The sequence below is a fragment of the Orbicella faveolata genome, unplaced genomic scaffold (assembly GCF_042242905.1).
Source record: "Orbicella faveolata isolate gen_17 unplaced genomic scaffold, um_ofav_v1 contig_15, whole genome shotgun sequence".
NCBI lineage: Eukaryota > Metazoa > Cnidaria > Anthozoa > Scleractinia > Merulinidae > Orbicella > Orbicella faveolata.
In genome coordinates, this window is record NW_028301542.1 from 5,870,135 (window position 1) to 5,882,798 (window position 12,664).

Consider the following 12,664-nt stretch of genomic DNA (forward strand, 5'->3'; position numbering starts at 1 on the left):
TGTGTTTACCTGGCGTTTCCAGTGTCTTCGTCTTGTGTTTCCTGTGCGTTTAGCTATGCGTTCCACCGTTCGTCACCGCCGGGTACGCAACCTGTGCGTTCCCCGTTGAGTTCCTAAAGAATTCTCGATGAGTTCCCAATGAATTCCCGATGAGTTCCTGTTGAGTTGCCAATGAGTTGCCGGTGTGTTCCCGGTGAATTCCCCGTGAGTTCTCCAAGAGTTCCCCTTACCCATGGGTTCCCTTCCCTTTCCCTTGCGTCAAGAGTTCCCCGTGTCGTTTGCTACATTCATCTTTATGTGTTTCCCCACGAGTTCCCGGTGGGTTCCTTTCCATGTTTGTTTACTTTGGCAGAATACCGCAAGTTTAAGCCTGGAAACATATAATTGATATTTTATTCTTTTACCTTCCTCTTAACAAAACGTCAACGACAGAAATTTCTTCAACATCAGTTTTGACGGGAGAGTTTCAAACGACTTGCAGGTTAAATCAATAATTATATTTTAAAGAAAACACATGTACAGAAAAAATTCCGATAAGATGCCGTCGCCCCCTCCCTTTTCCAATCTATGACGCAGTCGCTAACATCTTTCATTAACTAATATACCACTTTCGCCACTGTTTCCGTCCCATGAGTATTTAACCCATGCCGACTTAAAATTATTATCGATACTGGCATTCTGATCTTGCTTGTGATGTTGTTCAAGTCTGCACTTGTTCTTCGTCCTAGTGTGTTTAGAGAGCTTTACCGCAACATTTTTCAGACAAAACAACCTTTCCAAGGATAACCGGAACAGTTTCGAAACCCAAAATTCCTTTTTACCATAACACCCATCTCCCCTCCCGGAAGAAAATAAGCTCACCGAAAAAAAATTCGGACAATGTGTCAGTCCGGACATTATTATCCTAACTTTTCGCAACAGTTCCAGTCAGCCACACTTCACAAAGTGGGCAGTCGTTTAAGATCTTTTAAAGGGGATAGATTTAAAAGAAATGGGGAGGAGGAGGAGGAGTTTTTAAAGAAAGGTTAATTTCGCATCCTGAATCAGCGGGCACACAAAAATCAAAGCGAGAGACTGTCAAACGTTTATTTCTGTCATGTAGTACATCCGCCGAAACAGTCGGTGTTGCCTCTGGAATTGATAGTTATCTTGCCACCTAAGGCCTGGTTTACACCAAAGAGCTTGAGAATTCATAGAGACATAATTAACTCAAATGGGTGTAATTATTGCGTCAGTACAGTTCCTTTGGCTTCCTTTTGCGAATCGTAACACTTGTAGGGCTCCTACGCATTTGACTTGTAGTCGGACTCCGTCACTGGCGTAGACCAGACTTTAAAAATGTAAAATTATCAAAAGTTACCTATCCGTGTTAATTTTAAAAATGGTTGAGTAATCAGGATTACAAATTATCTTGTGTAAAAGCGTTCTCTGGCAAAGAGGTTTTAACCAGAGATAATTAAGACGTTGCTAATTTTGCTAAAAACCACGACAACAAACTACTTTTTATAGGCGGTTTTCTCATGACTGATGCAGAACTAAAACGAGGAGCCCTGCCTCGAAAACAGCGTCACGAACCAATCACAAAATCGCACCCGGTGGCAAAGCGCGGGAAAATATGTAACCACTGGAAAGCGCGGGAAAACATGTGGGCAGTGGAAAGCGTGGGAAAACATGTAACGAGTGGAAAGCGCGAGAAAGTATGTAACCAGTGGAAAGCGCAGGAAAATATGTAACCAATGGAAAGCGCGGGAAAATATGTAACCAGTGGAAAGCGCGGGAAAAATATGTATTGAGTGTAAGCCCAGGAAAACATGTAAGTGGAAAGCGCGGGAAAATGTAAATCCAATGAACGAGCATCGGAAAAGGGCAGCGCGGGAAAACATGCAACCAGCCGAACCAAATCATAACTGGTCTCATTCTGATTGGTTCAGAACATACGGCATGATTATATTCAATAACAGAGCTCAGGCAGAACTAACGCTAGTAGAAAACTATTTCTGAAAGCCACCTGAAAACCGCAGTTCAAATACTATGACTGCTCATCTTCTTTTTTAGGTATAAAGATAGGTGTCACTTCCGCCGGTTTATGGCTGCAGTACGGAGACGCTGGGCAGCCCACAATCAAAACATGGTTTCCCTTGATCCATAAACGCCACATGCTTTTGTGGAAGCCTCGCACATCCAAGTCCCATATCTTGAGACATTTAGCTAAGCCGTTCCACGTGACCCAGTCAGTTGGGTGGTCCATTTTGATGTAAAATATAAAGTTTTTGGCTTTTTCGTCGGGAACGAACGCCTCACTCGTGCAAGGATTTTGGGAGTGATCCAGCGTTTTTGATGAGCTGTGAAGACCAAAGCAAGACGACTTTAGTATTCAGTCATTCCGTTCTGGATGTCTTTGCCTAAGAGTGGTTTTCAGTCGAGAGTCTTCACTCAGGGCCAAAACCAAAGTAATCATTCTACCAATCACAAGGAAAGCAGACAATCCAATGATCCAATCAAAACTCGAAGTAGATACATGTAGCTGACGCAAAGCGCGGGAAAACGTGTAAGCGAGTCACGATTGGTTTTGGTTTTACTTCTGATTGGATGAAAAAGTGGCGCGAGTTTTCTAAGCTAATCGTGTTGCGTAGTAATGCAAAACCAATTACTTTTCGATACTCAAGAGAAAACCACTCGAAATCTTTCAAACTTAGGTGGCTTTGACTGCTGTTTTCCTAGCAAGAAGCAAGTTTTCTGCATTCAATCCCCGGCAGCATTTACTCCGTTACCCAATCAATTTTTTACTACTTGCTGTTATTTATACACTTGTAGACAGTGGCACAGCAAGAATTAGGTGTTCACCTTAACCAAGAACACAACATAAAGACCCAGGCCATTGCTCGAACCCTTCCGGGATGATCCGGCGCGCGGCGCACTAGCCATGAGGCCACCGCACCTCGCTATTGTATGCGTAAATTGAATGAAACGTCACTAACAAATTTGTTCAATCTTCTTCAGTTATCTTTTCTGGGCGCGAGGAAATAAATAGTATTCACACTTGGTCACGCAGAAAGGCAATGGCAATAAATAATATCATCACCTGATTGTCTTGATGTGCCTCCAGACTCTCAAAGCTAAAACTTAAGGAAACAAATGGTAATTGGTATGGAGATTTTAATACTAACCTTAGTAAGCGCTGGATCTCTTTCTCGTAGTTCTCCTTCCTCATTATTTCCACGTCAAACTTGACGTTTTGTTCTGTGTTTAGCGCGTGTTTCTTGAAGTACATTTCTTGAAAATACGGATGCATATTGAGTCCCTTTGATCCAAAGTGATAAGTGCGTGAGATATCGGGAATTATACACTCCCTGTCCAGTCTGTTCTCGGGTAGTCTCATCCACATATCCCAATCCCAGAACTTGTCTGGTGTCGGCCATTTTGGTTCTAGTTCTTCTTTGTACATTTTACGCTTTAAAACCCTGCAGAAAAAAACAGAGGTTATTACACGGTAGCGCGTAGATAAAAACTTTATTTTCGAGACGTAAAAACAATATTTTACGAACGAGCGCAGCGAGCGAGTAAATAAATTATTGTTTCCAACACGAGAAAATAAAAGTCACTTCTTTGCGTGTAATTTTCTTTTTATAATATAGACAAACTTAGTGTCATAAAGACTATGCAGGTGATCTTTGGCAATCTTCGGAGTCTTATGGCAACACTTTCTGACCTCTCGACAACGTTCGAAAGTCGGGAGTCCTTCGAAAGTCCTCGGGTTATCTTCGGAAAACCTTTGGCAATCTTCGCAAATAGTCTTCAGACTTCGGTTTACCGGAAAATTTTGTAGTGGTAGTTGTGGCCTACAGAAGTCCTCCGCGAGTCTTATGTTGCTCATTTACGAATAATACCCTTTGCTAAAACCAATAAGAATTTACTACATTTTCCATTTGTGTTTTATATATAAAAAAAACCCCCTCACCAACCAAGTCCTGGCATGGTTTCTATTCGGTACAACAATGCTGGGTCACCAACTGTGTGTTCATATCCCTGAAAAACAAGAATTAAGCATTTTTAAACTTCTCCCAACTCTGCACATGCAGCCGTTACAAGTCAGATGAGCAGTTACACAACGTTTTCATTTTACATTGCCAGAAATATAACAGACAACAAAGCTGTCATCAAATAGTAGATCACATTCGCCTAACACAAGGCTTACACAACAACAACATTTTTTCGTGGCATCCATCTTTGCATTTCAATTGTATCCCAGAGTTTTATGTTGCAACTCGGAAAGAAGGGTTATTCAAGGAACAGTTTTCACGACAATGCCTTTCAGGCCGTTTACTCAGCTAATATTTAGAGTGTTTTTCGATCTTGTGTTTACTTGCCGCGTGTCCTTTTAACCAGAGGGCACAGTTTGGGATGCCTGAAACTTACATGTATGCTATGGGATTGCGCTTTGATAAAAAACGCTTATTACGTGGAAAATCTCCCTTTCAACTTGAATGAGTTATCTTGATACAACATACAGTCAAACCTCTCCACAAAGGCCACCCTGCAGCAGATGAAAGTGGCCGCTGTAGAGAGGTGGCGGTTATGGGGAGGTAGGAGTCTAATATGACACTTGTATTTTTTCAGGGGTGGAACATTTTTATCTTAAAAAAAATGCTCATTGTAGCATCTAAATACGTAACACAATCAAAAGATATCAATAAAACAGAAACCACAGAGAGACAGAGACCAACGACATGCGGTATGGATAAAGTTTGTGACCTTTAACAATAAAAGGGGTTTTTTATGCGTTGTTCGTCAGTCGTTGATTAATTGGCCGTTATCGAAAGGTTATTTTCGCAGTTCGGACGCGTTTTATTGGCCGTTGTCGTTGTGGAGAGGTGGTCATTGTAGAGAGGTTGAAATAAGAGAGAATGTATGGACTGTCCTCCGGGACAGAAAACGTGGCCGTTATATACAGAGAGGTGGCCGTTAATTGAGGTTCGACTGTAGTCACAAACACCAGTGAATTAAGAAGTGTTCAGAACGGGGGAGGGAGCGAAGATGCACCCGTTGTTAGAACGGCAAGGAACAGGAACGGAGTAAAGGTGGAGGTTCTTGCCTGAGGATGGGAGGGGGGATTTTTCAAGTTGAGATACGCTAACCTGATCATTCCATGCCGATACACAATATAAGCTTTCGTCCTCCTTAAGAAGTGGTAACAGCTGATGAAAATACCAGAATATATCAGTGGACACATCTAAATCTTCCTCCAGTATGATCATGAAATTGGCATCAGGATACAAATTGAAGGTTGTGGTTAAACTAGCTTTGTAATGCTGTGAATAAGAGAAGAAGACAATGTAAATTTATTTTAAAGTGCATTCACATACAGAAGTAATGTCAGTAAAGTTTAAGACCACTAGACTCCAGTTGCTGAGATCTTAACTCTATCAGAGAATCTTTGTTTACAATATTTGGCTAGTTAGCATAAGCGATACACTGTGTGATGGAGCTACAAAAACATTAGTTTTGAATATTAAAAGGGCACGTCACAGTACGATTAACTGTCCCAAGGAATTTGAGCCCGGTACATTGATTACTTTACACCCAAAAATATTACACGGGCCCAAAGAAACGAAAATTTCACCAATTACTAAGTTTCACAAGCTCTATAAATGTTCCAATATATTTGTGTCTAGCGTGATGCCTTCTCTATTAACGAGGAAAAATGTAAACCATGATGTCAGCAAAGATCTTATTGCAACCAATCACTGAATTTACATGTAAACACACTAAAATATCCCCAGAGAGCAAGTGATATCCTCTAGACAATGGAAATACAAACCTAAACCTCCACCTTCCCCTACATCGCCTGCATGAATTCTTATTTTCCACAGGGGTATGCAACTGACGTTTTTTTCCTGCTGTACAAAAGCACACTTTAACCTCTACCCTTCCCCGCCAAATCACCTGAGATATTCTTGCATTTTTGCTACTGACAGGGGTATGCTGGATCCCTCTGATACCGAACAACCGGGCGACAGCCAAAGGCTCTTCAAAATATCCATCAATGAAGACGGTAATTTTGCTAGGGTCTGCTCCCTGGGCTGACAGAACAGAACGGATCATGCGATATAGGTAGTTCGGTCTGTTGCTGGCTATGATGGCGACTGGTAGAGTCATTTTCTCTCCGTTAGGTAAAGGGTCTGACTTTATGTCCAGCGGAGCAGGGTTTGAACCTGGAAAAAATGCAAAGATTTTAAATTTAATGTTGTGTTAGTTGCAATGATGCATAGACTGTAGACTGAGGTAGGGGTAATATCTGATTTGTCCTTACAATTTTAATACAGTATCAAACAGAGAAGTCATGATCTAATAAAGAAAATTATCAAAAAGAGGATAAATGCGCTGTGTCCCAAAACTTTGTTAGTTTGGTAGTTGAGTGAACCAGTCTGTCCATTTCACAGGGATTTCAGTAAGGGATGCCAACTAAGCAAATTGATTAGCTGTGAGGTTGAATTTGCCTGCCCGGTTTGACCATCTAGAGGAACGTTTTTCTTATAAAGAAGAACTTAAGCTGCCTGTGGTTTGTCCATCTGTCAGTCAGTCTATTAGTCCATTAGTCAGTCAGTCAGTCAGTCAGTCAGTCAGACAGACAGACAGATAGACATACAGTCAGTCAGTCAGTCTATCTCTCAGTCAGTCCATTGGTCACTCAGTCAACCAGTCAGTCAGTCAGTGAGTTTACACCACTTACAGCTGCACACACTGCCATATCCTTCAAACTTCTCGCAGAACTCCCTTCTTCTCCTTGTTGTGTCACTATCATCCCATGAACAAGATGCAGTGTCTTTGGACTGTAATGTCACTAAGGCCTGGATTGTTAGGGGCTCAGCCCACGAGTCAAAATCAGGGGCCTTTCTGTGTCCCTCTGCACTAACAGCCCCTCGTTTTTGCACCACAAAGGCCCAGGTATCTCTAAAGTTTAGGTTCTTAAAGTTTTCACTACCAAGCGTGCTCATAAGATTACGTGCTGTCTTCTTTAGTTGATATGTTCCTTCGTCCTGTGGAAAGATCACCAAAGATGACTGTAAGTAATTTGGTGAGGGGTAAAATTATTTTATTAAACTACAGGTATGTTAATGTGCCATACCTTTTTTTTCATGACATACTGTATGAAACATGGGTCATTTCCTTGACCTTGCTGACAGAAATATATTTATAATTTTGACAAAGGGGTGTGGTAACCACATAGATGAAATGACTGCAGTACTAAAATGCAGGGATTATCAATAGACACTGAATTATCATCAACAAACTTGCAAACATCTTTTAAAACAAGCAAGATAAAACTTTAAAAACTTTCTTTTAAAATTAATTTTGTACAGATGTATGTTGCAAATTTAATGTAACTTTAAATATTATCTGACATGATAAACTGGACAAACAAACAAGGTACATTGTAGCTCCATTTTTCTACTCAAAAACTGGATTATAGGCTCAAGATTTCTATTGTTCATCAGGGTTGACAAGGGTGCAGCCTGAGTCAACTATCACTCAGAGAAATCAAGAGCAAATGATGTTATTGTTTTAGTATAAATCTTCTCATCTTCACAGACACTTCAAAAATGCAAAGAAGCGGCTGCCAGTTTGTTAACAAGGGCACACAGCTGGGCTACTCACTTTCTATAACAGAGTAGATAGTGATGTAGCATACCCAGTCAGAGAATGGCATTCACGATAGAATGCTAGTAGATTTACATGTATACTAACTACTCATAGTATATCAACCCCATTACAATAAAGAATCTCTGTAAATTAAGATACGTAACTCACCCTTATGGCAAAGCAGAGAATTCTTCCATCGGAAACCATGTTGACAAACAGAACAAGAGCGTCTGAATCTTCTTTACTTGCAAAAGTATCAAAAGATCTTGTCGCCATGACAGCACCTGTCATTTGGTTGAGGACTGCGACATTCACACCTCTGGTTTGTTCCTCAGTAGCCTCTAACACCTGATGACAAAATAAAAATCTTATCACCTTCAGTACAGTAAGGGGCCTAAATTGCTGAGGTGGAAACTACAAAAAGTGACATCCAAACTTAGGGGTGCTTTTCATTCGACCAAAAATTCTGGTTTGCATTTTCCAGAATTTCCAGAGGAGAGGACAATCTCGTGCGCTATAACCAAAATGTTTAAAATTTCTAATGATAAGTATAATTCATGTACAACTGTAAGCTCCCCTAAACATATGTATAGATTAAAGAGTTTTGGCTCATCAAAGTTTGATCTGCATTTTTCCTTTGTCTCATGTGAAGCAAAGGAAATAACATGCACTTTACCCAGGTATTGGTTGCACAATGTACTGTGGATCAACCCGGAATATTTTGATGATGAAGAGTATACAGTTGAAACCTGCTAATTCGAACTCGGTTTTCTTGAATTCCTCATAATTTTGAGCTCAAAACCATTTTCCTTGGATTTGCCCTTCAGTCATTTACTAACGGCTATTTTGAACTTTTGCTATTTCAAACTATTTTTCGCTTCCCCTGAGACTTCGCAATGGCAGGGTTCAACCGTACATGTACAGTACAGTTAATACACATAATGTAAGCAGCTTTTAGGCAGGATTTGAAAAGTGGGTGTCCAAAACGTGCTATAGGGCCTGTTCAAATGAACAATTTATCTGGCAACATATGAAAAATAAAACAATTTTCTCTATAAAGTGGCCATCCACAGGATGCCTGGACACCCATCTGGCTACAAGCCTGAATGTAAGCCTTACTTTCGTCCCATCCACAGTTACAGCTGCCACATTCTTGCTTGATTGTACCTCGATAGTAATCCTCTGGCCTCCAGTAAGAGAACCTGTGTGCAGTTAAAAAAATCCATATCAATTGACACATTCAAGAAAAAAATAAAATTGAACATCATAATGTTTTCAAGAGTGAGCAACACCTAATTTCTTCTTACATACACAAATTATTCATGAGTAAGTTACTTCTGGCAGACAAGTGAGATCTTGATATGGAGAACAGATTCCTACTTACAGTGTGTACATATGTACCTTTTGCAGCACAAGGAAAACACAACCAGCATTGTCATCACCATATAAATATGTAACAGGACCAGGTTGTTCAAAGCCTCATTAAGCTAACACAGGATTAGCAAGAGTTTTGATTTGAGTTTTTTAACTTTGTGGTGAGGTTTTAGGCATAAAGACATAGACATAGTTTCAAGACATGATTGATCATTGCAGTTATACACACAACTTAAGCAGTTGTGACCAGCACAATGTGACCAGCTCCCAGTTGGCTTGATAGCTCAGTTGGTAGAGCACTGCACCGGTATCACAGAGGTCATGGGTTTGAATCCCGTTCAGGCCTAATTTTTATTTCAGCCTTTAATTTCACAACTGCTTAAGTGTGTATAACTGCGATGATCAATCATGTCTTCATATCTTTCTCCGCAGTTCATATATATGATCTTTCATATATTCATTTCCATAGACATAGTTTATTTCACTTTGTTGTTCACTTAGCTATGGTAACAGTGGGTCCTATAGACTAGAAAAGCAGAGTCTACAGGACGTACCAGCTAGATAAGAGGGACACCAAAAATACAACAGAACAAAGTAAAAATGTTAATCCTTCAGTTTTGATTCTGAATAATCTCAAACTACACAAAGCAAAAACAAAGAAAAACATTTTTATATGATTAAAACACTAATACTTCGGTTAACCTGTAATCCTCAGTTAGTGTTAACGGACTTTCGAGCGACCTGGTCTAGGTGTTAAACTTTTGGCGGTTAGAATTTTATAAGTTTGGTTTTTACACATAACTCACGAGGTCAATCTGATTTTTCAACCTGAAAAATTATGTTCTATTCACCACTGGAAATTTATGGAATTTCAAACTAGAATTTTTGGTCAAATCAGGGGTTTCACTATGGGCTGGGCAACGGTCAAATTGTCTGGCTGTGAGGATGATTTTGTCCATCTGGTTTGATTGTTTGGAGGAAAGTTTTGTTAAGATAATTATACTAATGTATGCTGTATAATGGACTATTATTATTGGTTGAGTTGAGTTCACATGACGTAATGAGTTTGTTATCTTTGCATCGCCTTGTGTACTAGATTGTGCTGTTGTCAATTCGCTACGTGATAGTTGGTTATTAAAAGGTGTCCTAAAAGTATTGCCCTTGTAGTGATGTAACCAGATCCTTTATCAAGTTTCTCGTATAAAGTAGATAAGTTCAAAAAGTTTTGCCCGGCTGTGAAAACCAGTTGCCCTCCTGCCCTCCTGTTAATGAAACCTCAGCAAATGGAAGGTGCCACATAGGAAAGTGCCATCATAGAAAACATGTACCGTGTTTCTATCAAGTTATAGAAACACAAGTGAAAGTTTGGCAGAATGAGAATGCTGTGGGAACATGAGCCACAGGCGAGTGTTGCCACAGCTTTTTCGAGTTCTCCCAAACTTTCACGCATGTTTCTATAATCCATAGAAATATGGAGAGCATGTTTTCTATTTCTTTTAGAAAACACAGCGATAAATAAAGGAAAACAACTTGTTAACTTTGATTATCAAAATGTAAATTCTCTTTGCTTGTACCATCATTGCGTCAACAGTTCGCGCTAGTTCTGTGTTTCTATCGAGTCATAGAAACACAATTTTAAACCAATCAGCCCACATATTTTCTTAGGTCTGTTTTCTAAATATCTATAGGAATACTGGCTTCTCTGGCAACAAGTGAACTGTCCAAAAATGATCATATAAGGTGTCTGTATAATGGCCGTGCCCACTAGGACAGATCCAATTATATTGACAGAGTCAAAATAAAAATGTCATTAAAAACTGCTCAAACTTGGAATCCACTTCCAAAAAATCTTCGATCTACCCGAAAGAAAAAAGAAACCTGTAGAGCTGAAAGTCAATTAATTGTACAGTGATTTTCAAATGTCCAAAGTTTTATCAAAGTTTAACAAAATTTTAATTTTGACAGTTACATCTATATTTATACGTACATTTTATGAGAAATGTAAATTCAAGGGTAGATCGATAATTATCATAAAAATATTCACAGTTGTTTAGACACTTCATCTTTTTTGTGGTAGTAATTTTTTCATTATCTAAAGCATCTATCCACCACTGCTTCCGTAAATTTATGATCGTTTTGTAAATATTATATTATAATCGGTTAAAATTAAGGTTAGCCTTAAATACCATACCTGTTTTCTCGTTGCGTTCTAATTGTGATGTTGTTTCATCAGCTGTGTTAGCATTCAGTCCATTTCTTTCGCGGCTGTATTTCTTTGTAGTATCCCATATAAAGATGAAGTTTATCACTACAGTCACGCACAAAACTATTACTAAAATCCACTGAATTATCCTGCTGAATATCCCTTTCTTTCGAATACGGATCTTCTTGCAAGGAATGGGAAGAGTGAAGTAGGCGGAAGCTGGCGTAAATGGTTTAGCATTCGGATTCGGCTGCCAAGAACTCATCTTAAAATGTAGACGAATTACTGCTGTAGAATTCAACTATAGTTTTTCTCGTCAAACGACGAGGTTTGACCATGTGTCGTGTTCATCATTAAGGTTGTATGTTATAACTGGAGTTCCAAATTAAGCGAATCAAAACACTACAAGCGTGATCATGGCTGCATTATTGCCCTCATTTTGAGGTTGCTTGGTAGCCACGCAGTCACAGGGAACCCAACTGCATTAAAAACGCACCCTCCCCACCCCTTTTAAGGTAGCTCTACAGAGTAATCATTTATTACGTTGCGCACGCTAGTGTTATGTTTTGAATGCTGTATTTGCATTCGTTTACCCAGTCCTTTCAAACGTACGTATTAAATGTAATGAGCAATGATGACATGTTGATTTACTATCATCTCTGTTAAAACCTTGGCTTTTAATGTTGAATTATAAATGCCCAAACAAATGCGTTGTTTACCGTTTTTATGGCTTTATTTGTGATTTTCTTGAATTTCCTTCGGTGAAATTTTCCAAAATTGGTAAATTGAATACGGCGGGATACGAATTTTAAACGCGAAAAAAAAAATCGGGTTTTGGGGGAGGCGCGGTGGCCTCATGGTTAGTGCGCTCGTCTCCGGATCGAGCGGTCCGGGTTCTTGGGCAAGACACTTTACTCTCACAGTACCTCTCTCCACCCAGGTGTATAAATGGGTACCGGCGAACTTAATGCTGGGGGTAACCCTGCGATGGACCAACATCCCATCCAGGGGGGAGTAGAAATACTCCTAGTTGCTTCATGCTACAGAAACCGGGATAAGCTCCGCCTGATGGGCCACTTGGCTCGCATGCAGACTTTATGTCTCTTACTGCTGCAGAAAAACTAGTCAGATAGATTTCGCTGAAAAACGAGCTCCAACTGAAGTAAAATATTTATTACCAGTCTGCAAAATTTTACGGAATTTCACCGCAGGAAATGCGAGAAAATCCACAGTCAGTTTCGCTTTTTGTGCTCATGTTGACGTCATAAAATATCGAAAAACACTGACGTTTTCCTTTGAGCGCGCGCAGATTACTTGAGCTTTCGTCCTAAGCGCGCGTGCGATCGTAAAACTATAGGGAGTCACCTTAATCAAAGGATTCACGCTGCGACCAAAACAAATTCGTTTGGAATAAATTGGAGATAACGTGATTACGCTTAACTTCAA

The 12,664-nt window shown here is 39.8% G+C and overlaps 1 protein-coding gene across 1 annotated transcript; it reads right to left on the reverse strand.

The window, feature by feature from the left end:
* Positions 1 to 1,072: 1,072 nt before the first annotated feature.
* LOC110063516 (protein O-linked-mannose beta-1,2-N-acetylglucosaminyltransferase 1-like) lies at positions 1,073 to 11,676 on the reverse strand. The gene is made up of 9 exons (XM_089288134.1): positions 11,207 to 11,676; positions 8,761 to 8,843; positions 7,810 to 7,989; positions 6,731 to 7,037; positions 5,944 to 6,212; positions 5,136 to 5,309; positions 3,959 to 4,026; positions 3,168 to 3,461; positions 1,073 to 2,342 (listed from the first exon to the last, which is right to left on the reverse strand). The coding sequence occupies exons 1-9, from the start codon at positions 11,481 to 11,483 to the stop codon at positions 2,030 to 2,032; spliced, it is 1,965 nt and encodes a 654-aa protein (XP_089144260.1). The 5' UTR covers positions 11,484 to 11,676; the 3' UTR covers positions 1,073 to 2,029.
* Between the last annotated feature and the right edge of the window lie 988 nt (positions 11,677 to 12,664).